This window comes from Felis catus, chromosome A2 (genome assembly GCF_018350175.1).
Source record: "Felis catus isolate Fca126 chromosome A2, F.catus_Fca126_mat1.0, whole genome shotgun sequence".
In the NCBI taxonomy this organism is placed as follows: Eukaryota; Metazoa; Chordata; class Mammalia; order Carnivora; family Felidae; genus Felis; species Felis catus.
In genome coordinates this window covers 75,296,469-75,323,091 of record NC_058369.1, presented here as the reverse complement: position 1 = coordinate 75,323,091, position 26,623 = coordinate 75,296,469, and the positions used below count along the sequence as shown (strand labels likewise).

Sequence of the window (26,623 nt, the reverse complement as noted above, 5' to 3'; positions counted from 1 at the left end):
AGCCTGGAGCCTGCTTCGGATTCTGTGTCTCCCTCTCTCTCTCTCTGCCCTTCCCCTACTTGCACTCTGTCTGTCTCTCACTCTCAAAAATAAAATAAACATTAAAAAAAAATTTTTTTTAAATTAAATCTTAGAGAGCCCCCCTAGACTGGCCAAGTCCTCAGCGTCTGCTATGCCAGACCTTGAAGGACAAACTTCATTAACAAAAGCTGGTGCAGAAAGCCGGAGAGAGTGTAAATCCATGCCAACCGCAGAGCTATGTGAACATCTCACCAGGGCCCACAGGTAACCCTGCATCATTTCTCGACCTGCACATTCATGATACCACCAATGATAAAGGAAAACTCTGTTAGGAGCAAAGATGTTCTTACTTACTTCTTTCATTTATAACTGAATAATAACAGCAACAATGCTAATGCATTCTATATGCCTAAAAACAGCATTTGAGAAAGCAAAGGCTTGGTGCTTCCATGGGTTTGGGGTGGGGGAATCACTTACCTAAAAAGGTTAGCAGCACATATGGTTTAAATAATGGAGACCGAATTATTAATCAGATAGAAAACGCCTAATTTATTTTTCAGGCAGAAGACAGAGAAGGACCATTTAAACTTCCACCATTGCCTCTGTACTTTCACTACGGAAACCATTAGAATGCTCTCCAGTGTAAAAACATAGTTTTATCAATTCTCCATTAGGGCACTTTCCCAAGTAGATGGTCAGCTCTCAACAGTTCTCAAAAAGAGCACCCTGTGAACTAAGTTGCAATGTCTCTACACTAAAAAGGAATTCCTGAAGTCAGCTCACCAGACCTGCACTGGGAACAGTTTCACAGAGCATCATTACCTAAGTAAGTGTGCTCTTGTAACATGACAGAAACACACCTATTTGTGACATACTAGAAAAGGGACTCAACACCCAAATAAACAAAGGATCAGATGGAGCAGGCAGCAAAATCAGTCTAAAAATGGGAGTGTTGAGAAAGTTTCTCTTTCTTCTCTTTTTCTGTTTTTTCCTTTCCTCCCTCCCTCCCTCTTCTATTTTTGCATGTCCTAGACACCATGAACACCGTTAGAGCCCAATACATAAATGAATTAAAAAACAACAGCTCTCTTTCTGAAGTGTCGTAAATGTCGGCAATCAGACACTTGGCCTGATCCCATTCCTCATGGTAGTTAATACGAGCGTTGCACCAAATATTTCACATGCAGATCTCAAATAACCCTCAAATGAATCATACTGGTCAGGGGTGAGACTATGCCCGACATTTCAGAGAAAGAAAGCACAAGGGAGGTTCAGTAGCCTGTCTGAACTACTGAACGTGGTTCAAGAGCTGGAAGCCAAGAGATGGACCCCACATCCGGCTGGTGGCCGCAGCGCCACGCCACCCAACTCCCGCCTCAGGACCACAACCTGCCAACCCCAGAGCCTGGCCAGCCTCCCTTCTGCTGGGCATTACTGCCCTGTCAGCTTGCATCTCCAACCACCCCCTCAAAGCTTCTCTTTCCACATCTGTTCTGGGGTAGCTGCATTTCCAATAATGCAACCGAGTCAAAATCACAGGGGAAAGAAGATGAGAAACTGGTAGGCTCAGGGGGTAGCAAATTTTTGTATATATATATTTTTTCCTGATAAGACAAGAACTTCAGACTCCATCTCAATACCAAGTAATAAATCCTTCCCCTTTATACAGTCAGGGTTTTTTTCTTGCGGAAGAACAGAAAGTTAAATGTGAGAAGGAAAACTCTGTACCCAGAAGGGTAGCTTTATGACTCAGTAGGGGCAAAAAAATTCTCTCTCCAAAGACATGAAAGATACAAACTCTAAATGAGAAGATTAACGTATATTTGCTGCGTTCAAATAAAAAAGCTTCTGAACTGAAATACCACAAATGTGGAATTAAAAGATAAAGACAGGGGCACCTGGCTGATGCAGTCAGTTAAGTGTCTGACTCGGTTTCAGCTCAAGTCACGATCTCACGGTTTCATGAGTTCGAGCCCTGTGCTGGGCTCCGCACTGATGGTATGCAGAGACTGCTTTGGGAGGCTCTCTCGCTCTCTCTCCCTCTCTCCCGTTCACGCTGTCTCTGTCTCTCTCAACATAAATAAGTAAAACTTAAAAAACAAACAAAAAAAGATAAAGTTAGATTGGAAGGCATCTGTCCCTGTTTCCAGCAAGGAGATGTCCAGACTCTTCTGTTTGGCACTGGAAGGGCCCGATTCCCTGCCCACCACCAGCGTCTGTGCCTGGTACTCAGCAGACTTTTAGATGTTTGGCTGAACTGAGGAGTGTAAAATGGTATCTTATGGGTGAGATAATTTCACATTTTCCTGATTATCCCAGGAGTACTAGAGAATTGGGTGTCTTTTCATGTGGTTATTGGAGACATTTGGGCTTCTCTATCTGAGAACTTCCTGTTTATCTGTTGTCCTGTTTCTTTCACGGTGTGTGTGTTTTCCTTATTGATCTATAAGAGCTTGTTGTAGAGTAATATTTTAACAAACATATGTAGTTAAAATGTGCTATAAATACCTTATGATTACAGGTTTATACAACTTGAAAAATCAAACAAGTGAATGAACAAAAATTATCAAGTTCAGATTTAAAGTATTAATTTAGGGTGAAAATGGACGTCACCCTAATGGCAAATCATCAGTGTTTCGTTTGACAGAAAGATTTATTGGCAAGTGTTAAATTTGACTTGCTGGTGACTTCTGATTTTGAGCCATCACATGATCCTCCCTGATCAATGTTGTTATTTTTCCTTGTCAACGGTGAACTTTTTAATTACAAATCAATTTAGAACTTTACACAGATACTGACAAAGTAGATGAACTAACAATTTTCAAAAGAGTAAACAGCCTCATTAGTAACCAGAAAAATACAAAGTAAGTCAACAAATTCCCATTCTCTGGAAATCTAAGTGGAAATGAATTTTTGAATGACAATGCCTAATGCTGGTGACAAGAAACAGTAGCATATTCTCATACAGGGTTGCTGGGAGTACAGTTCAGTATCGTCTCAGTATACTGAAATGCAACAATCTATAGCAAAACCTTAAAAGTGTTCATAGTGTCTGAACAAGTGACTTCACCTCAAAGGATGCATTCAAAGGAAAGAATCAGTCACTAGACTCCTTAGCCCAGCCCAATATCACTCCAAGATGAGCAGAGTTCATCAAGTGTATAAGGCACTGGGAAGCTGGTTCCTGGACAGCTCCTGACAGTTAACAGAGCAGCGTTTTACTTTAAGAAACTGATTCTATTAGAGTGGGGATCACCCTGCCCCCATCTAGTTCTACTTCTAACCCGAGCCTGGCCAGAGCATCCTATTAAAACAGAAGTATAGGGGCGCCTGGGTGGCGCAGTCGGTTAAGCGTCCGACTTCAGCCAGGTCACGATCTCGTGGTCCGTGAGTTCGAGCCCCGCTTCGGGCTCTGGGCTGATGGCTCAGAGCCTGGAGCCTGTTTCCGATTCTGTGTCTCTGTCTCTCTCTGCCCCTCCCCCGTTCATGCTCTGTCTCTCTCTGTCCCAAAAATAAATAAACGTTGAAAAAAAAAAATAAAAAAAAAAAAAACAAAAAAAAAACAGAAGTATATACCCAACCTGGCCCATCAGAGCCCTTCTTGGCAGGTTTTTACCAAAGTTACCGAAGGAGCTGCACTTAAGAGGATTAGTGACATTAGTCTTGCATTGTGGGCTGACCATGACGCCCACCGGATGAAAAGAGCCTATCCCAGAGACGGTGCCGGCAAGACAACATCGGAGCCTCGCGTCCCCACTTCAACTGACTTACAACAGGAGCTGGTAAATCCCACTGTTGTTTGAGCCTGGCTGAGTTGGGTTTCCATCACTGGGCAACCAAAGTGCCCTGATATATTAATTTTTTTCCATATAAGTAAAATGGAATTAGATTTTTAGACTACCTCACTACCTCACAGGGCATTTAATACTCTGAGATATTAATCTAAAATCTAAAAAAAAAAAAAAAAGTTAACAAAATTAGGGGAGACTTTCCGCTAACAAGCCCCTTTCAAACAAGCCCCTTTTTAATCATACGTCAAATCCTTACCTATCCAGTGATTTCACTCCCAGTTACTGTATCGTTTCTATAAAAGGTGGTACTCTCCCTGAAAAGGGACATATATCACTTATGCAAACAGAACTAAAACAGGAAAAAAGATAATATTGGTAAAATTCTCCTACCGCTCATGTAGAAGCTAAACTTTGAGTATTTTCCCCCAGCTATATTTCATTGGTCAGAAATAAGAAGTTACATAAAAATTTATAAAAGTTGGGGCCCCTGGGTGGCTCAGTCGGTTAAGCATCCGACTTTGGCTCAGGTCATGATCTCCCAGTTCGTGAGTTCAAGCCCCACTGCTGACAGCTCAGAGCCTGGAGCCTACTTCAGATCCTGTGTCTGCCTCTCTCTCTGCCCCTCCTCTGCTTCTGCTCCATTATTCATTCTCTCTCTCTCTCTCTCTCTCAAAAATAAACATAAAAAAAATAAAAATAGGGGCGCCCGGGTGGCTCAGTCGGCTAAGCATCCGACTTCGGCTCGGGTCATGATCTCACGGTCCGTGAGTTCGAGCCCCGCGTCGGGCTCTGTGCTGACAGCTCGGAGCCTGGAGCCTGTTTCAGATTCTGTGTCTCCCTCTCTCTCTGCCCCTCCCCTGTTCACACTCTGTCTCTGTCTCAAAAATAAATAAACGTTAAAAAAAATTTAAAAATAAAAAAAATTAAAAAAAAATAAAAATTTATAAAAGTATTTTTTTTTAACTCAATTTAAAGAAAAGCCAAAGCAGCCAGCAATTTGATAACCTAGACCCCATTCTGTATGGTGCCATTTATAATGTCAAGCACCTTAATGCATACCAAACAATTTGGGGTTGCATAAATGGAACTAATATGTAAACATTACCTTTTGGAACACATTATTCCATCTTTTCTGCAGCTTGTCTTTTTATTGTTATTATTTTTTAACAGGTTTACTCAGATACAATTGACATACAATAAACTGTACATATTTAAAGTATAAATTTGGTTAAGTCCTGACATGTATACGTACTCGTAAAACCTTCATCAAAATCAATATAATGAATGTTATTTCTCAGCCCTGAAAGTTTCCTCATGCCACTCTAGAAGCCCCCTGCCTATCTCAAAGCAATCACTGATCTGCTTTTTTTCCACTATAGACTTGTTTGCATTTTCCAGCATTTTATATAAAATGTAGCCATATAATAGGTAGGCCTGAAAGGCCTAATACTAAAAGTATTGACCTCTTTCACTTAATAGGACAGATCTGAAATTCATCCATGTTATACAGCATGCATCAGTTGTTCCTTTTTACTGATTAAGTAGAATTCCATTGTATGGATATACCACATGTTGTTTATCCATTCCCCCGCAGACGGATGTGTAGATGGCTTCCACTGTTGGGCTAAGAAAAAATAAACTGACATGAACACTCATGTACAAGTGATTATACAAGCATACGCTTTCATTTCCTTGGGGTAAAAGGGCGAGATCGTGTAGTAGGTACATGTTAATGTTTTCGAAAACTGCTGAACTGTTTTCCAAAACGGTTATACCATTTTCAATTTCCACCAGTAGTGTACGCGAGTTCCAGTTTTTCTAATGGCTTACCCACACCTAGTATAGTCAGTCTTTGTCATGTAAGCCATTCTAAGAGGTTGTTAGTAGTAGTATTCCATTGTATTTCGTTTTAATAAGGATTTTTTTCCTTGCTACCAATTAAGCTAACAAAATCTAAAGTGTTAAGAGCTAATAGCTGCCCCCGGAAGTAATAAGTTTCTTCTTACTGGAGGTATAAAATTATTTTATAAAGGACTGAATATAAAATTATTTTATAAGGACTGAAAAGGAAAGGACAAGAATGCTTTTGAAGAATCTCATGTCTTGGGTGGGGAGATGAACAAAATATCCTGGAGGTTCCCAACTATCACAATATATCATGATCGTGTCAAGTGAAAACTACCTGGGAATTTTAGCCAAATAAATAGTTTCTAGATAAAGCTAATAAAACAAAGCTATTCAAACAGAAAGTGAAAGCTCATTTAAGGAAAAAGTAATATACCATCAACTCAAGGTAAAAATTATTTGTTATTAAACTATACACAGACACTCTTACCTTACCCATATATAAAAGCCCCTGCCTCCTGGTCCAGGACATCTGATTTACCATCACTATAATGGTTTCATTTAGTTTGCTAAACACGCTCAACTCCAAAGCCAGTCACCATGAAGATACTCTCGTGAAAACATTCCCTTTCTTTCCCCTTTGGTCCTTCTCTTACTAAACCTGCTGAAAAAGTCTCTCTCGTTACATCTCACCAGTTTTCCCTTTCCATTCTCCGATTCTCAAGCTACTAGTGGAAAAAAAATAAACCTGTATGTAGATAAAAAGGCTGTGTTAAGTGTCCTTTCAGATTCCATTTTGTATGAAGCTTGCATCACTCTGCTCAGACAATCGAAAAATGCTCATCCACCCTTCAAGATTCGCCTCAAATTGTCACTTTCTCCCACCTGCAAAGCTAATCACACCTTCTGAATCTCCACATTGTTTATCATCCTTTCAAAGTGCTCACTTTGCAACCTGTGTCTGACCCGGAAAGAAAGCACTAGAACAGAGGATCCCCTATACTGTATGTAGAATGGAATCCACAGGTTTTCTGTGAGGCCCCAATCTACTACCCAGTTCAGACTCATTCCGGAAAGTTAAAATCACTACAACCCTGACTTTGAAATGTGTGAAGTATCAGGGTGATTTCATTCAGTGAAGAAATACTTTAAACTTCAGCTACTTAAGAGGTATTTGCCCAAATGTAGTTACCGCTAAAAAGTCATATATTACAATTTTCTGTAAGCATAATGCTTTAATTGCTTCAACTTAAAGTTGATTATGTTTTCTTAGCCACCTCGAGGCACAGATGCTACCAAAGTTACCAAGATACCCATAAATAATCCACAAACTGGAGATGATTGAATACGAAAATGCAGAAAACTGGAAATATGATTTTCCTTGGCGTCCGTTAGAATGATTTCCACTTAAGTAATTCTCAACTCTTTTGACACATTTCTTATCACTCAAAATACTGAGTCCAAATATAGAAGGCAGATTCTTTAAACACCTAGGAATCTGAGACCTGTCAATCACTCTTAGGCATCAAAGACACTGACACATTTGAGCCAACAATGTACGACTCTGATAATATCAAAAGATACATGCCATGCTTCCCAAGTAATGGTGCCGTATCTGGAAGAACATACTATAGGTGGGATTTACATCAGGTGGGTAAGCAAGTGCCACGAGACCAAGAGGAGAGCACAATTTCTTTGTTCAATGATAGTTTATGTTTTTCAATCTGCTCAAAGGTTCTTTTCATCAATAATCAGCCCAATATCATCCTGGCCACATTATGAATGAGCCTAAAGTATCGGTATTAACTCTGACAGAAATGGTCATGTCCATACAATTTCCCATAATGTATACACACCCAGCTGGATGTGGCAAAGGAAGGTGTAAAAACCTCCTGATTATCTGGAAGGTAGTCCAAATATAAGGTATCTGTTACAGATATAGAACTATCAGAGTTCAGCCAACTTGTATCAATCTCTTATTTACCAGTTTTTAGGCTGAGCACCAAGGATGCACAGGTAAACTGCACATTGAAACTGCCCTCAGGAAGCTCACATTCTATTCTAATAGAATATTATTATTCTATTCTATTCTAATAATCTCAACACAAGTACTGGATGTTCAAGAAGTAGTAAAAACACGGAGGTGGAAATCAAATCATGTGAAGGATAAAAGGTGTTAGTGAATATTTGAACAGCAGTCCAAGAAGCTGAAAGGATTAGACTAACAAAGGGAGGAGATGGGAAGGAAGCATTTCTTTTCCTGAAACGGGAAATAAAGATGCATGATCCTGCAAACACTTAGGTCTCAACACACACAAACGAGGAAAAAGGAGCTGATTTATATCAGATGAATTCCTCTGAGCCACAGAAAGCAGAAGGCCAGGGGTGCAATCTCAAAGATGGCCAAGTCCCAAAGCCCAGAGAGAGAAATGAAACCATGGTCAATCACAGGCCAGGAACATCTCAAAGTTTGGTAGAGGAAATGACCTGATCAGAATGTCTACATATGTGAGGGAGGCCTACGATAACCCAGACAAGCAAGAACAGAGGCAGGGAAGACAGAACCAAAGTGGCTCAAGCCCAATTTCCTTCAGGCTTCCTTACCAGGCACTTTTTATATCTAGAACGAGCTAAATGTCCTCAGCTTCTAAACTTGGATGACTTCCTGAATTACCCATAGCAACTAGGAAAAATCTGAGTATATGTTAACCACTTGGTAACTACTATGAAATAAAAGGGTTACTTTTTGAAAGTAGGAGTTAAGTTTCACATCTCAATATAAAAAGTCCTAATCATAAATCCAAATGGGGAAGTGGGGGGTTGAAAAATACATAGGAGAGCAGAGATCTGACTCCCAGAGATTAAGTAAGGACAGATAAATAACCAGTTTTGTGGGTATGTTTCAAGAGGATATTATCAGCCAATATATGCTTATCAGGTACTAAACAGTCCCAAAGAAAAGAGCAAGAGAGAGAGAAAGAGGAGAGAGGCCCAGCAGAGGGAACGGCCCCTGCTCTCCTAAACCTTAAATATATATATGAATGTGAAGCTGGACTGACCCTCCGAGGGGTTAACAGTGCAAATAAAACAGTAATAACACAGGAGTTCAGAGTGAGGAGAGGACCCTCAGGACAACAATCCAGGGCAAGCACATTACAAAAAGAATGGAACTAATGGAAGGAGGGCATTCCAGAAAGATGTGATAAAAAGCTTGGAAGCAAGCATGCATGTCCAAGGCAATACTCAGAAAATGGTCAGTGGATCAGAATGTCTGGAGGAAAAAGAAACTAAAACGAAGGTCACAAAGGTAGGTTTGGCTATATGACCAAACCAGGGTCCTGAGTGTTGAGCTAGAGTAACTCTACCCGGGGAGGCATGAGGGGCCATCCAGTGTTCTCAGAGGCAGTGATCAGACTGATGGAGGCGGGGGTGGGGGGACAGAAACAAGACCCTCCCCCCCAGAAGAAGGGATGTTAAGATACCATACCATCCTGTGAAGGTACTTAAGGTGTGATAGAGATCTGGGATTTTATTAGCATATGAACACGAGGAAGTAGAAAAGATTAGCTGTAGGAAGCACAGTGTGTTAGTTTAATCCTAAATAAAAAACAAGAATAGAAACATCAATGGACTCTGCTATCTGGAGTTCAAGAAGAATCCTGAACACACCTCTTAAGAGATTTAGTTCAAAAAATTGGTATTTATCTGAATACAAAATGCCCAATAAGCCCCTGTTCTGTTTTATTTTGTTTTCTTATCCCTTTCCTTTTGTGACCATCCGTATTTATCTGATGCCTCCTGCCACGGCACCATGACAGCAAAGCTGGATCGTTTTCTATTTCAAGCAAAGGAAGAAAAACACCTAGAGGTAAACAGCAGAAATTTATGTCCGGTCAGTGGAATTCTCTGCTCTCCCTCTAGCACACTTAAAAGAACAAAGACTTAAAACACATGGAATAATGCTCCCAAATAATTTGCTCATTGCTTCCAAGAAAGTACTCCTAACTAGTAAGCCTTCACATTAATATACTTCAAGGAAAGTGGAAGCTATTAAAGAGAAAGTAACTACAATGATTTTTAACGGCATTATATGGGTACGAATACCATGTGGATATTTCAAAGGTCTTTGAGATCCTCTAAGAATTTTGAAGTCAGATGTCATATACTGTGGAAGCATGGAGACAACCATTACTCAGGGGAATATGGCCTGATCTATGTTATGTTAAAGGCAGTTTTCTTAGCAACCTGAGCACTTTTATAGGAGAAGCGAGGCCTATTTTCATTTTACTCTGGGAGTTATGAAGTGAACTTTATCACTTAAGTCTGAATTAACAAAAAGTTATATGTAGAAATAACCTCTAAAAACCACATATGTGGTTAAAACATTAACACCTGAATATTCTTTTAAGTGTTCTGAAATCGCAAAATCCACATCTAAAAGAAAGTACAAAAGAACAGTCATAGATGGGGTAACACAGAATCCTCTCTACCTACATTTTTATGTAATTGTATAAGAATATACAGTTGTAGGCATGATCCATTCATATAAAAAATCCCTGAACAGGAAACAACTTAAATTTACTGGTATTTAGAACTGAGAAGAAAGGGTTGTTTCAACAAAGGATAATGTGAGTTTTGCTCAAGGTCAAAGATACAGACAAGTGTATAGGTATTTCTGTTTGTGTGTGTGTCTGTGTGTGTGTGTGTGCGTGTGCGTGTGATGGGAGGTATAACTCACATAGACTAATGAGCACAAACCTCAAATACATAGTTCAGTGATTTTTACCTGTATGTAAATACCTGTGTGTGTGTGTGTGTGTTTGTGTGTGTGTGTATGTATGTGTATATGTGTGTATGTATATGGAAAACCATCATGACAGAGATTATCATCAGTATTCCAGAAGATTCTCCTGTGCTCTCTCCCAGGTCAAATAATATTCGACTTCTAGCACCACAGTTTAATTTCACCTTTTCTTGACCATCACGTAAAAGGAATCCTACAACACGTACACATTTGTGTCTGGTTTCTTTGGCCAAACATTAAATCTGTGCAATTCATGTATGTTGTTACATGTATAGACAGTTTATTCTTTCCGAGTGCTCCGAATCTACCACAATTTACTTATCCATTCTACCACCAATGAATATCTGGGTTGTTTCTAGTTTGGAGTTATTATGAATTGAGCTACTCTAACACTCTTCTATATACATTTTGTGTGTGCATGTGTGTGTGTGTGTGTGCATGTGTGTGTGTGTGTGTGTGTGTACATAAACACAGCATTCAGTTGTCATGAATATATATCTGCAAGTGGAAATGCAGAGAAATCCCTTTCTTCAACATGCAGAATGATTTATTTCATTATTTTCTTTTACATCATATGTATTTAAAGTAAAGTTAGACATCTAGAGCAATTATTCCATCCCAGCTCAAACAGCACAATCACTCGGGAAACTTTGTTAAGAGATCCTTCCGTGCCCCCACCCCCCTGCCAAACAAAACTACTGCAATCAAAACCAAAAATGCATTGAATGGGGTAAAGAGATCTTTCTGGAGAAAATAAATGTTACGCAAATGTGAGGTATTATTTTCTCTAATTTTAATTTGTTTAAATTATTCTCACTTAGAACTGAAAACTAAAGTCAGGAGTGTTTATTCATTAATTTTTAAAAATATTTGTTCACTCTCACTGCATTTCTAATGAAGAATGAAGTTTTGGACTAAAACAGCAATCATTACATTCGAAGAAAACGGGCAAATTCAAGGCATCATAGTATTTACTGAAAGAATCCTTTTTTAAAAGGAGTGACACAGGGGCGCCTGGGTGGCTCAGTCAATTGAGTGTCCAACTCTTGCTTTCGGCTCAGGTCATGATCTCATGGTTCATGGGTTCTGCACTGACAGCACAGAGCCTGTTTGGGATTATCTCTCTCAATCTGTCTTCTCCTTCTCTCTCTCTCTCTCTCTCTCTCTCTCTCTCTCAATTCCTCCCCTGCTCAGGTACACACACATATTCTCTCTCTCAAAATAAATAAACTTAAAAAAAAAAAAAGTGATACAGAGACCCACAAAGCAATCACATCATCAGAAACAGAAAAATAAAACACTAGAAGAAAAAACTCAGATGAAAAGCTGTACATTAAGGCTCCTTTCAAAAGAGGACAATAGGAAACTTGTCACCTGAAAGTCATATGCCTAATACGGTAATGATCATGAAGAAGCCAGGGTCTCATGAAAAACCTTAATACGGAAGATTATCAAATTCTTTGGGAAGGTAAACAAAATACCACCAAACCATCTTTCCCTCCTTGCCAAAAAAAACCAAGGGGGGAGGGGGGCAGGCAAGGTTCTAGAAAACATTTTTCGAAGATGTCGTATGGAAAGATATTAAAAAAAAAGAAAAAAGCTGTGGGCAAATTTAGAGATGACACCATAAATTACCTGAAAGAGGATACGTGATATACTGGATACAACTGACAGGAGAGAAGAGGTAGTGAAGGCTTATACTGAGTAGACACAGGACTGAATGAATGAATGAGTGAACAAACACATGAATAAACTCCTACAGTATTTTTCTTGGTTTCTCTTTTGGCAACTGAACCAGCAGGTATGCCCATAATCCTCAGCAATCAAGCACTGCAATTTTTTAAGTGTATTTATTTGAGACAGAGAGAAAGAGAATGGGGGAGGGGCAGAGAGAGAGAGAGAGAGAGAGAGAGAGAGAGAGAGAGAGAGAGAGAGAATCCTAAGCTCCTCCACTGACAGACAGAGCCCAATGAGGGGCCCGAATCCACGAACTGGGAGATCATGACCTACCTGAGCCCAAATGGAGTCGGACACATTTAACTGACCTCGCCAGCCAGACGCCCCAAGCACTGCAATTTCTATACAATACTTAAAAGAGACTGATTTAGAAGCACAGTGTCAGATAATCAAACTGGAGCAGGAGGTTCAAGAGACCAGAAAGGTGGAATTTTTTTTGTTGTTGTTTGTTTTGTGTTCATTTTTGTTTTATAGATGAGGAGATACAGGTACCACGACGAAAAAGAGCTCTCCCCAGCACCAACTACACATTTTAATGGAGGGCAACTGAAAGAACAGATGCTTATGTCACCAAGATGGGTGTCCAAGAGGTATAGGGAGGATCAAAAGTATATTCCTCTGGTCTGAAAGATGCTGAAGAAAAACCAGAACCCACAATTTGCCTGATATGTTAGTATGATTAGTGCACACAAGTCCCTTTCGTGGACTGTTCCAAAAGAATCCATCAACATTCAGTGGTTCAGTCTCTTTTAAGTAAAACAAAGGAACCTATTCCTTTCAGACACAATGTGCCCAAATCAGAAACTGTGGGCTCCTTTGTAAACTACACCAATCCCTTACAATCGATCTTTCAACAGGTGCTGATGCACTCTTTGAAAAAGTAATATGTGCCCTTTAAAACGAGCACCCCGTTCACCCCAGGTGTTCACATTCACAGTAGCATGGACGCTCTTGAAGCTTTCAAGGTATATCTTAAACACCAAAATCCAGCTTCAGATTCAACATTTCCTTCATCCTCAATGATTCCGAATCAAAATTAATAAATTAAAAAGCTTCGCTCTTCACTTTCAATCCGTATAATCCCCTAAGGGACCAAGCATGAAAACATTCACATAAAATACTAGCTTTATGCATCTAGGAGAGATAACCTGAACCAGCAAGGTGACCGATCAATCTTCAGTTACATCTGGCATCTAGAGAAGATGGTGGGGCATATGCTTACCACCGACCAAATGAGAGGGCTTTACACTTTAAGGATTCTACAACCTCCCCCGATATGTAAATTAAGATCAGTATTCACTAATAAAAGAAGTTTTTTTTTTTTAAATAACAACTCGCCTAGATATTCCACACTGTTCTAATTTAAAACGCACAGAGAAATATTTTGAATACCATTCAAAGCCAAAGGCATGAGTATCATCAACTCAAGAATTACAATTCAATGGATTTATAAAAATTAACTTTTAAATGGAGTTTATATACAAAAGATACTCAGCCAAAACATAAAATGTATGTATATATATAGACCTCTTTCCTTTTATGTTCACCGTTATAATTTTTAGCATACTGTAAAATTCAGTTACATTTAAGCACTCTGATTTAATTGATAGAGACCCTTCCTTTATACTATTACACTGCTAAAATTAATAATGTAAAGCATAAAATTTCAGCATGAAGTTTATTTAGCTCATACATTATTTTACACCGTATACTTACTACATCAAACTTCTGAGTGATGTTCCCCTGGACATCAAGTAAATAAACCTTGCCATAATGTGTGCCCAGTGCCAAAAACTGCAAGAAGAACAGAGGGGGGAGTTTATTAGTGAGCCCACCAACGCAGCACATTTAGCAATCAAACCAATTTCAAAGTCGACACTCTGAATGCGTAAGTGATCTCTGCAGTGCCTCGGAAGATGCGCACGCGTTGGAGGAGGCTTGTTTCCAGCTTCAGGGAAAGAAGAGAGCAGGGCTGACTGCCGTAGGAGTGCACGCTGGCTGTCAGAATGACTCATGACGACCCTCATCTACTGACGACTAATGGTGTGTCTGCGGTCTGTACACAATGCCTGACGGACTGGGGCAGCAAATTCACATGCAGCTGGGAAAGCACGAACAACCTACAGTTGAGCTCAAAGTCAAAAGGAAATGATGAAACCCCCCTTAATTTATGGCAAATGTGTAAATCTGTGCTATCATGTGGGTTTAACAAACATATATGTACGTGCGCACAAACAACAGAGTACTGTTTTTTAGGAAGCAAAATCTGAGTCCTGTTGGGGGATGAAAAGCTCAGAAGCATTTACATCATCAGTTAGCATTAGATGCTCTACAAAAGTTAGTGGGTAACACTGACTACAGATGTTTATATCCTAATGCAAAAAAAATCCTTTCCCGTCACAAAATAACTGCTGAACTACGTATTCAGTTTATGGTAGGAGAAAGTTCTGGACTCCCACCGTTCCTTTAATTCTTTGAACCAACCCTAAACAAACCTGAAGAAAGTTGAGAACTACCTGAAATAGAACAGGAGATTTTTTTCTTCCATTTTACTCCTTTCCCCATTACTCAAATGTTCCGAATTCTAGGTCTCTCATTGCATGTGAGCATGCTTCGTTGCAACCTATAATGAAATGCTGAAATTTACAGTCGCTACTAAGCGTTTTAGCCAAGCAGCACAATGTTTATAAAGATAACCTTACAGGAAGTCAAGGTTTAAAAGGATTTTATCAAAATGGAATTGCTGAAAATGAAATTTCATTTAAAATATGAAGCTACATTAAAGAGAAGTCACAAAAAGGGAGAGAAGGGGCTCATTAGAAATTCATCCCCTGCAATGCCTTTCACTCCTGCAAGGTTGCCTTTTTTCAGGAAGAAAAAAGTCCCCCGGGTAAAAAAATCAATACTGGTTAATAAAACATCAGGTGTGCAGACATAACTAGGTATGACGATTTGGCCGCACAGGCCTGCCTGAATGCACCAGGTGCCGTGCCGATTATTCATCCAGGGCAGACAGCCAGCCTGGTGTAAGCGGATGCCGGGGCCCTGCAAACGAAGGGGCAAGAGGTAATTCTAGGGGGAAATTAGTCTGAATATTTAACCCAAACCGGGACATTGCCTCCAAAGCAAAAGAACATTCTAATCAGAAACAGAGGACTCAGATGGCTCAGATGCTTGTAATTTTTTCTCCACAGTGACACTCGGACAGTATTTGAATAGAAAAAAACCCACATACTACTAGCTAAAAACAAATACTCCGCTTCATTCCGCAGCGGTCTATGGTGAAACAATGAGTCTTAAAAGCTCACTGGGCCCCAAGTACTGGACGGTATTGATTCTCCTCATAAATACTGTATTTAGTTTGTCAGAAAACTAAGGGGGCTTGGATCCTTAAACTGCTTTAACACTGGATGATTCTGCAATACCTCTGTGGAGGCCATTCTTGAACTTCCAATTATACTTGATTTTATCAAAAGTTTTAAAGGTTCTATACAGAGCACCCAAATATTAATTCCTTCCCTTTTTCTTTCTTTCAAAATTGCTAGTTTCATTCACTTAATATTTCAGATAGAAAGAAAACGTAATTATTTTGATTTTCCTGTTTCAACCTGAAACCATAATTACTTTAGAACACTTCTGAACACAAATGCAGCAGTTTCTAGGACAAGCTACCTTTTGTTTACTAAAACATTTCATCATTTGGATTAGATCAATTGTTGCTGCTGCCTTTTAGAAATAAATACTTTACGTGCCCTTAAAAAAAAAAGGCTCGATAAGACAAGTGTATAGGTCTTAGACAATCTAACTACTGAGACTATCGAGGAGTCACACTTTCCCTTACACATGCTTCAGACTATTCAAAATACAACAAAAATGCAAACTTGGCTACAAATCACAAAGGTAAATATAAACCCTTTAAATGTGATTCTTCCCAGGAGCATCTGGGTGGCTCAGGTCACAATCTCGCAGTTCACAAGTTCAAGCCCCATGTCAGGCTCTGTGCTGAGAGCTCAGAGCCTGGAGCCTGCTTCGGATTCTGTGTCTGCCTCTCTCTCTGCCCATGCCTGCTCACTGTGTGTGTCTCTCTCTCTCTCTCTCTCTCTCTCTCTCTCTCTCTGAAAAATAAATAAAAATATTTAAAAAAATGTTTTTCATGTGATTCTTTCCAGCCATTAAAAGCCTTGAGCTGTTGTAACCATTGCATTTTTAACCTGGGAACACTTAAAATCCAGGATGGGCAAAGGATGAGCATAATTTAATTAGTCCCTTCCATATTTAATTATAGAAACTTGACTCCTTTTATGAACTAGCAGACTGGGCATCCAATCCTTCTGACCCATCCCATCCCCTGGAATAACTGCTTAACTGCTTTTACTCTGAATGAGCGGACTTTGTGGAAGCAGAAGAAAAGCCTAAGCAGTCCTTCAGACCCCACGAAGGAAACAAGAAGGAGCCTGTTTCATACGTGATCACCTGTATAAAATCATCTATGTTTCACATACCATTTTATAGTATTCAAAATATTAGAGCAGGGAGTGCCTTTAACTCGACATGAGAAAAGAAGCCCCAGGAGTTGATAGGCCCTCCCTGGAAACAGTCAATCACTGGCACACCTAAGGCTAGAATTAAGAGCCAAGATACTCTCAACTGGATCAGAGGCTTCATAAATAGAAACATGGGCATCATGTTAAGAGTGCATGTTGTAAAAGTCAGTACTGAGTACAGTTCCCACTGTCAGAAGGCTCCTTGACCAACCTGGTTAATTATGGTGTTAAAGTGTGGTCTCTGGGCGGGCAAACCGTGCTCCCCACTTCATCCAGAGGTTCATTCAACAGACAAAAAACACCTATATACCCTTCGATAATAAGCAGGTATAACTTCAAAGGTGATGGTATAATGAGGGAGGTAGATTGAAAGGGCTGATTAATTAAATTTAAAGAGTATGCCTAAAATGGGAGCATCTCTAAGACCCTCTGGAACACAGCAGGTGTCAGCTCGCTGAGCTTTGAAGGAGGAGTTAGACTGTACACCCTGAGGCTGATGGGACAGGACGCGGTAAAGATCATTTTAGGAAGAGTGACTACAACTTGCTCAAAGGCATGGAGTCCTACAAAAAGCAGGACAAAGTCGGGGCACTGGGCGGCTCAGTCGTTTAAGTGTTCATCTCTTGATCTTGGTTCAGGTCATGATCTCACGGTTCGTGTATTCGAGTCCCATGTTGGGCTCTGCACTGATGGTGTGGAGCCTGCTTGGGATTCTGTTTCCTTTTCTCTGCTCCTCTCCTCTCTCTCTCTCTTTCTAAATAAATAAACTTTGGGAAAAAAAAAAAAAAGGGCAGGACAAAGTCAAGAAATGACAAATAGTTTTACATGGTGGGAGCATCCAGTTTGTGTCCAAGTAAGAGACAGGTAATAAGGCTGGAAAGGTTGGCTAACAGAAAGCATCTGAATATTTATGGAGATGAAAGACAGGTGAGGAAAAGGGTGTGGGAGAAGGTTTCCACATCATGAAGACATCAGGAAACCACTAAAGAATTCTACAGAGGATTACATGATCAGACTTGAATTTCTGGAAGATTTTTTTTTTTTAAGTGTTTGTTTTTGAGAGAGGGAGAGACAGAGCATGAGCAGGGGAGGGGCAAAGGGAGACAGAATCTGGAGCAGGCTCCAGGCTCTGAGCTGTCAGCACAGAGCCCAGCGCCAGGCTCGAACTCATGAGCCGTGAGATCATGATGCGAGCCGAGGTCGGATGCTTAACTGACTGGGTCACCCAGGCACCCCTGGAAGATTGTTTTTAGTAGAAAGAAGTGCTGTGGATTTGCAAAGCAACATGTGCATAAGTTCCAAAGAGAAAAGACAAATGCCTACACCAACAGACTCGCGCAGGTGGGATGGGGGTAGGATCCGGGCAGAAGAGAGGGCATGAGTAAAAACAGCCACACGCTGCTACCAGAATACCACCCATACAGCAGAAAGGGGTAAGACATAAAGCCGGTTACACGAGAGGGCAGAATCTTAGGGGGCCTCACGTGCCACACATGAAGGAGCTGAGACTTCACGTAGCAGATGGTGAAAATCACCCAAGGGTTTTAAACCTGTATTTTCAACAGATGATCTGGCAACCAGGCAGCAGAGGGGTTTAAACTAGAAAAGGGAAGGGTGCCTGGGTGGCTCAGTTGGTTAAGCGTCCGACTTCGGCTCAGGTCATGATCTCACAGTTCATGGGTTCAAGCCCCGCATCGGGCTCCGTGCTGACAGCTCAGAGCCTGGAGTCTGCTTCGGATTCTGTGTCTCCCCCTCTCTCTGCCCCTCCCCCACTTGCGCTCTGTCTCCCTGTCTCAAAAATAAACATCAAAAAAAAAAAAATTTAAACTAGAAAAGGGAGTGGTCTGGGAGCACAGGCAGGGGCAGGGAGAAAATCACCAGGACTTAGGAATGACTGGGTGGATGCAGAGGAAGAGCCAGCTTTGGCTTAGGTGACCAAAGGGACTGTGGTGCTGCCAAATGGGACAGAGAACAAAAACCAGATGTGAGATTACAGAGGGAGCAGAAGGGGCGCTCATGATGGGGGAGCGGAGCTTCTGGCAAAAATGGAACAAAAGGTGGAACTGTTAACGAGGCACCTGGCTAAACGGGCACGCTATTCTGGGGAGGCGTCCTTAGGGGACAGTCATGGAAACTGAAATTTAAGATCAAGAAAAAGACCCGCAAGAAGGACGGCAAGGCCAGTCTTCAGCGAGCGAAGCAAGGTGACGAGCAGGCTGGGATGTGGTCGCCATGCCAGACTGGAAGATGGCGACAATGAGAAGGGGTAGATGGTGGGACAGCCACAACAAGAGGTGCCCCGAGGGAGGCGGTTTCTGGTTAAAGCAAGAGAGAACAAGTGTTCTATTAACAGCGGGATGAAACCTGAAGTAAAAAGGAAGGTAGGGGGAGCCCGGGTGGCTCAGTCGGCTGAGTGTCTGACTTCTGCTCAGGTCATGATCTCACAGTTCGGGAGTGTGAGCCCCACACTGGGCTCTCAGCTATGGGTGCAGAGCCCGCTTCAGATCCTCTGTCCCCCCCACCCCTCGCCCCTCCCCTGCTTCTGAGCTTTCTCTCTCAAAAAGAAAAAAACATTAAAAACAAAAGGAAGGGTAGAGGGAAGGAGGAGGATGAAGAAACACTACAGGTGATTCAGGATGAAGCCAGGGGATGGATCAGAGTTGGGGAGACTGCCTCACTTGTGGAGGCCCACAGGGGAGAAGAGGACAGTGGCTCAAACCACCAGGCCTCCAATACTCCCCCCTCAGAACACATTTTGTTTTGGTCCAACAAGAGGCAAAGGGTGCTGGTGGGGAACTCACAAAGCTGGTGGGGGACTCACAAAGCTGGTGGGGGTTTTGTTATGGCAGAGCCCCAGATGTGGAACGTATTAACCCATAAAATGTGTAAGTAATCATTTGGGGCCGCTCTAATGATTCCTAACACCTCCGATGCAACATCTCCTCCCATCATGAAAGCACTGAGTGTTACATGATTTCCAGTCTGAACACTTCCCAACTCTACTACTAACAGTTTGAAGAATTTAAAGTGATAGAGCTGCTGAGAACTACTTGCTAGAAATCTTTCACATCTATCTAAATTCTACTTGATACACCCTTGCAATGTGTTCTGTGTGTGTGTGTGTGTGCATGTGTGTACATACGTATCAGGTTTTTGGTTGTCGTTTTCATTCTTCTGTTGGAGAGGAAGAAGAAAGGAAGAGTGGGAGGGAGATACAATTACTGGAAAAAGCCACCACCAAAATCATCAGGAGTCGAGAGGAGACACAAACTTAACAACAGAAAGGACTTTGAGAAGAATCCTCTGCAAGGGCTACCTTACCTTGTCATGGACAGTCATGCAGCCAGCCGCATCCTTCTGAAGGATTTCAGTTACCCCATTGGAAAGCCTTTCATACTTCAGTTTGGGTTCCTCCTCACTTTCTTCTTCCTACACAAAAAACAGAGAAAATGACAGCCATCACAGATTTGAAATAGACTCGAAACACATTATTCTTAAGGGGGAACAGGGATGGCTTCCTCCATGATCGTCAATAACTACAACTATAGGTAAAGGTTAAGATCTTAATGTTTTGGGGTGCCCCAGTGGCTCAGTCAGTTGAGTGTCCGACTCTTGATCTTGGCTCAGGTCATGATCTCACAGTTTGCAAGTTCAAGCCCCACACTGGGCACTGCAGTGAAGCACAGAGCATGCTTGGGATTCTGTCTCGCCTTCTCTACCCCTCACCTGCTTGTGCTCTCTAGCTCTCAAAAAAAATTAATTAAAATTAAAAAAAAAAATAGAGCTTCAGGTTTCCATTTTTCCAATTGGGTACATCAACTGTTACAACTTCACAAGTAGAATACATTCAAAAGTTGAGGACAGGAGTATACATACTTACCGTCGACAGTAATCAACCTTGGCATATTAAATATAAAACTATCTACCCAGGGACACCTAGGAGGCTCAGACAGTTAAGCGTCCAACTCTTGGTTTCAGCTCAGGTCATGATCTTGTGATTTTGTGACTTTGAGCCTTGCATAGGGCTCTGAGCTGACAGTGCTGAACCTGCTTGGGATTCTCTCCCCCCTCACTCCCTGCCCTTTCCCCACTCCCACAGTCTCTCTCTCTCTCTCTCAAAATAAATACCTAAACTTAAAAAAAAAAAAAAAAAAAAAAACAGGGGCACCTGGATGGCTCAGTCGGTTAAGCATCCAACTTTGGCTCAGATCATGATCTTGCGGTTTGTGAGTTCGAGCCCCACATCAGGCTCTGTGCTGACAGCTCAGAGCCTGGAGCCTGTTTTGGATTCTGTGTCTCCCTCTCTCTGACCCTCCCCCATTCATGCTCTGTCTCTCTCTGTCTCAAAAATAAATAAAGACAAATAAATAAATAAATAAATAAATAAATAAATAAATACAAAAACTGTACGTCCATATATGCCAATAAAAGATGTGTGGGCAAAATACTGGTCACTTTGACGTCATGGACAAAAAACAGCAGTGAGACAGGAATACAATAAACTTCTAAAGATGTGGATTTTGTATTTCAAGACCATAAATACTTTTGCTGGATTTGAGAATATCTCATTTTAGTTAGAAAAATATAATTACAAAAAAAAAAATCAAAGAAAGGAAATTGGAAATTTTATGTACAAACTGTATTCATACATCAAAAAATATTTTAATTATAAAAACTGGTAACCCATGATCATTTATGTTAGAAAATGTACCATTTACTTTCATCTGAATAAACCTAATGCATTAAAAATTTTTTTTAAATGTGTGAAAAATTTCTTAGTTGTTTTGTATGTATTATTACTCACTTTCTATGTTCAACCTAACTATTGATACAACAACAAAAGATATCCTTAATCCTCACAGTTATAGAACAAAGTTAGGAATCTATGTGGCCTATAATGGTTCTGAATTAAATCAAGGAGAATTACGAAAAATTATTATGAGGACTCAGGAAAAGATGTTATTTTACTGTATCAACATGTAATGACAAACTATAAAATGTGCATGTACCAATAAGTGTGACAGGATAAAGCTGGCCAAAACAGAAGTTCATGAAAACAACCTACTCACTGACATTCCCTTCAAAAGTACTGTAATTGTATAGTCCTCACTTTCCTGCTAACATTCAGATAGCTTCAGGCACACCAATGCTCCCACCTCTAAGCCTCTAGAAGGGCTGAATGAAATACACAGCACGAGTCTAAGGCATCAATTAAAGGGCTGCTGAAGCAACCTGAACTAGAAGGGCCAAGATTCCAAGATGGTGGAGAAACCACAGAAAGGTGAGCCGGCAATCTCCAGCCATTTACTGATTCTGGGTATAGGACAAGAGGCTGAGAACCCAAGCTCTGCCTCGGAAGACGGCCACCCTGAGGGTAGGAAAAGCCGCAAATCTTCTGGCATTTGTAGGACTCAAGTAACAAAACAGGAAACTTGAGGGGCTAAGATCCCAATGGAGGAGAGGGGCAGAGAAGTAAGCCTGTTACACAGCCAATTTTCCCCATGAGACAATTGCCAATTTCCAAAGCTACGTGGGGCATGAGGTTAAAAAGCTAAACACAAAGCCTCAAAAATACAAAACAGCCGCCTTGATGTGCTTAGAAGATAAGAATTAGAGTCCAGGAATTACCAACAAATGAGGTCCTGATGAACACCACATGTTACTTGGAACCCCAGGTCCCCAGGGGACATGAAAAAGTAGCTTACCCAAACTTCAGTGTGTCTCTGACTCAGTTCAACCCCTGACTGGATTAAGGTATGTAACCCCCAACCCATCTGTCCAGTAAAGGACAAGGGGACTCCTGGGAAAAAGAAAACTTCTCTTTGGAGTATAAAAGTACTGGGGCCTCTACCATTCTCACAATAATGAGAATAAATATCAAAATCAATTAAAAAAAAAATGACAAGGTATGCCACAAGATAGGACCCAGTGACTAAAACTCAAAGAGGAGAAAAGACCATAAAAGTAGACCCACAGGTGACCTGGAATCATCAAAAAGGGCCTTACTGTAACTATGATTAGTATGGTCAATAAAAGAAGATGGAGAAGACAGATGAAAGAGAGAAAATTTTTCAACAGGGAATTATAATCTGTAAAAAAGAATCAAGTAGAAATTTAAAAACTGAAACTAAGAATGCAACAGATGGCTTACCAGAAGGTTAGCAAAGCTAAGGAAAGGCTTGCTGAAGTGTAAAACAGGTCAAATAGATCTCCAAAGGGAAGCCAGAGTAGAAAAATGGATGAAAAATACAGAAAAAGGATAGGAGATATGTGGAGCACAGTGAAAAGGGCTAACACTTTTAATTACAGTCCCAGAAGAATAAGGAAAATGAGCCAGGGGTTAGGGGAGAATAGGAGAGAACTGAGAATTTCCTGAAACTGACAGACATCAACCCACAAATTCAAGAAGTTCTGTAATCCCAAGCAAGATAAATATGAAGAAAATCACACCTAAGCATGTCCTAGTAAAAAGAAAAAGTAAGTAAAAGGAAAATGATTGTGCTGGGCCTGTTGAAGATTATGACGCACCAGGCAGAGGTGCAAACTCAAATGGCAAGAGCGGTCTTTACCTCTAGGTCACAGAACCACATCGTCACCGGGGGAAAGGGTGACATTCATATAACAGAACGTCATATAACAGACTTAACATCAGATATCTCACTTCATCTTGACTTAAAAAAACACTCAAGAGTTAAGAATAATTATTCCATTTTACAGATTTTCAGCATAAAATTATGATCATAAATTTAATTTCATCAAGGCACGTACGCAGAGCCAAAATTCAGAGTTATGAATGCCCTAAAGTCAATGACTTGTATAGTACACTACCTAATCTCCTATCAAATGCTACAAATCATAACAGAAGCCTCCACAACCCCTATGCCTACAAATAACTATGAAGTACGTGATCAACAGGAAACGTTTAAAAGTGTTCAGTAGCTGCATTAGTCCTCTATTGCTGCATAACACATTATGCCAAAATGTACTGATTTAAGACAATACACATTATTTTAACTATTTAAATATTAATTTAGGGGCTCCTGGGTGGCTCAACTGGTTGAGCATCCAACTCTTGATTTCAGCTCAAGTCATGGTTCTGGGGTCATGGGATCGAGCCCAGCATTGGGCTCTGTGCTGAGCACGGAGCCTACTTGGGATTCTCTCCCTCCCTCCCTTCCTTCCTTCCTTCCTCTCCGTGTCTGTCTGTCTGTCTGTCTCTCTCCCCTACCCCTTCACATGCTCGCTCTCAAAATTAAAAAAATTTTTAAATATTTAATATTTCTGTGGGTAAGCAATACAGGACTGGCTTAGCTGGGTGGTTCAGACTTAAGGTCTCTCGTGGGGTCGCAGGCAAGATGTCAGCTGAGGCTGCAATCATCTGAAGGCAGGACTGGGGTTAGAGCATCTGCTTCCACAATGGCTCACTCAGTTGTCAAGTCAATGCTGGTTGCTGGCAGGAGGCTTTGGTTCCTCACTTCATGGACCTCTCCTTAGTGCTGCCTGAGCGTCCTCAGGACATGGAAAGGGACTTCTCCCACAGTGAGTGATCCAAGAGAAAGCAGTTATATATGACCTAGCCTAAGAGGCACACTCCTGCAATATTCCATTTATCATACAGGTCAGCCACAATTCAGTTTTGGGGGGGAAGGTCACAAGGGCAGGAATAACAGGTGAGGATCATCAGGGGGCTATTGTGCAGGCTAGCTACAGAAGTAAGGACATTTTAAAAGCAAAAAATCTGATTTAAGAAAAAAAAAATCAGTATTCCATGTCTCTGACGAGCTATCAAATATTCTTCCCCAAGTGTATACAAGCTATTAGTTATTTAGTAACAGTGTGAAAAATCAAAGATGATGTACCCACTACTAACTTTGCAAGAATAACTTTAAGAATAGTGACAAAAGGAAGTATAATACATATGGTTATCTAAAAGATCCATACTTCTTTAAAAAGGTAACTGACAGGGAATGCCTGGATGGTTAATTCAATTGAGCATCTGTCTCCTGATTGCAGCTTGGGTCATGATCTCAGGGTTGTGGGACTGCGCCTTGCATCAGGCTCTGCACTAAATATGGAGCCTACTTAAGATTCTCTCTCTGTCTCCCCCCACCACTCTCCCCCTCCCTCCCTCCACCCTTCTCCCCGACTTGCATGCTCTAAAAAGTAAAAATAAAAAGATAACTGATGAAAGTCAACCCAAGGAGCTGTCGCATGTTAGAAGTGACCTGTTGTTAAAATAACAAATTAACCAAGTCTAAGAAAACCTATAAAAAGGAAAATTACAAAAAGCAACAAAAGAAAGATTTCTACTTATGTACCTACAGGCAAGAAACAGAAATCCTTACAAAGTTAACATTAAATGTGGCAAAGATGATGTGTGCCTTCTGGAGTAAATGTGTTAAATACAAATTGAACCCTGAATGCTAGTCTTTATAATAAGATGCCACATGTTGCTGAAGTCTGGACATCAAATGTGCATCCAATGTGAAAAGTTAATACTAGCCTCTTGACTATTTTGCATAAAAGCAGTCATCCACGGGCCATTAGATAAAGTTACTGTAAATAAGGTTTGCCTGTCTTATTTATAAGTGAAAACTAAATAATTTCTCTCACATAAATATACAAAAATAAATACTTTCACAACACAGCTCACTGAAGCATTCGTGCTAGGCTTCAAAAACCATAAATAAAATGAAAACTCCAATATTAGGCACTTGATGTAGCACTGCACACTTTTCTGACAGGTATCTTTTATGTTAAAAATTCACCTCTAGCCTGCTTTTTAACTTAAGTTGTTTTTTTTTTTTTTTCTGCATGCTGTAAACAAAGAAAATGGAAAGTGATTCAAAAATACAATTCATGGAGGTTATTCTGCTGCAGACTATAGATCACATTTTAAATATATGTATTTTTTTTTAAATCAAGCAGATTTAATATAGTGTCACCTTTAAAAATTTTTAAGAGAAAAAAAAAAAAGACTTTTGTGCAGTTTTAATTTCCATGGAAAACAACCCAGTGCTAATAAAAGGCAAATCAATAATTTTTGTTAAATTTTAATAATCTTGCAAACCTACAAATAAAACCATCAACAGTCGAGTGGAGATGACAGTTAAGTGCATTTCTATGACAACCTAGTGGAACAGTATAAGTCCTGGCTTGCAGCAAAGCGAAGATATGAAAAGAGTGACATTTACCCATACAAGAAAAATTTGCAGCTTTCCTTTCACAAGAATCAATTCCTCAGCTAACACGGATTTTCACTAAGTGTATAGCACTTTTAATTAAAAGTCCTTTAAACCACCCTATAGGATTCTAAAACAGTATCTGAAAAACAAATTTCATATCATAATCCTATCATATCCCAATCCGATATCCCAATCATATCACTCCTACGGAGTTGAAACTTAAAAGCAAAAGAATGGCTTTTGCGGATAACCAATTAAGGCAATTAAAGATTTCCACCTGAGAAACTATTTGGGCATTTGTTCCTAACACTGTAGGGTAGACTTTCACAGCAGAAATCCTGTCACCTAACTTAGATGTGTATAGGCACAAGAAATACTGCACTTTTCACCTGATAACTTAAAATTCATGTACAAGAAAAGCTTTTTCGGTATTTAGAACCAATTTTTCATCCTGTTTTAACTTTATCCAGGTCCTTTGCACATGGGTATATTTTATATACCACTGCCCAGAGGACCAAGAATTTTACTTTGAAAAAATGTGCGTCACATGTATTCAGGCAGCAAAGATCGCTGTATTTTTTATTGTTACTATTAATACAGAGCTTAAAATGTTATTTCTGGATACTATCTCTTTATGAAAATGCAGTGGGATTTTTTTTGTTCTGTCTCCCCCCCCGCCCCCGAAATAAAATACTA

General features: G+C 40.4%; 1 protein-coding gene across 1 annotated transcript in view; it reads right to left on the bottom strand.

Moving 5' to 3' along the window:
- Positions 1-26,623, bottom strand: part of VPS41 (VPS41 subunit of HOPS complex) — a 186,059-nt gene that overhangs the window by 124,866 nt on the left and 34,570 nt on the right. Inside the window, exons 3-4 of the mRNA XM_006929098.4 lie at positions 20,064-20,171; positions 13,915-13,992 (exon numbers count right to left, since the gene is read on the bottom strand). Of these exons, the coding sequence (XP_006929160.1) occupies positions 13,915-13,992; positions 20,064-20,171 (186 nt within the window). The remainder of the gene's footprint in view (positions 1-13,914; positions 13,993-20,063; positions 20,172-26,623) is intronic.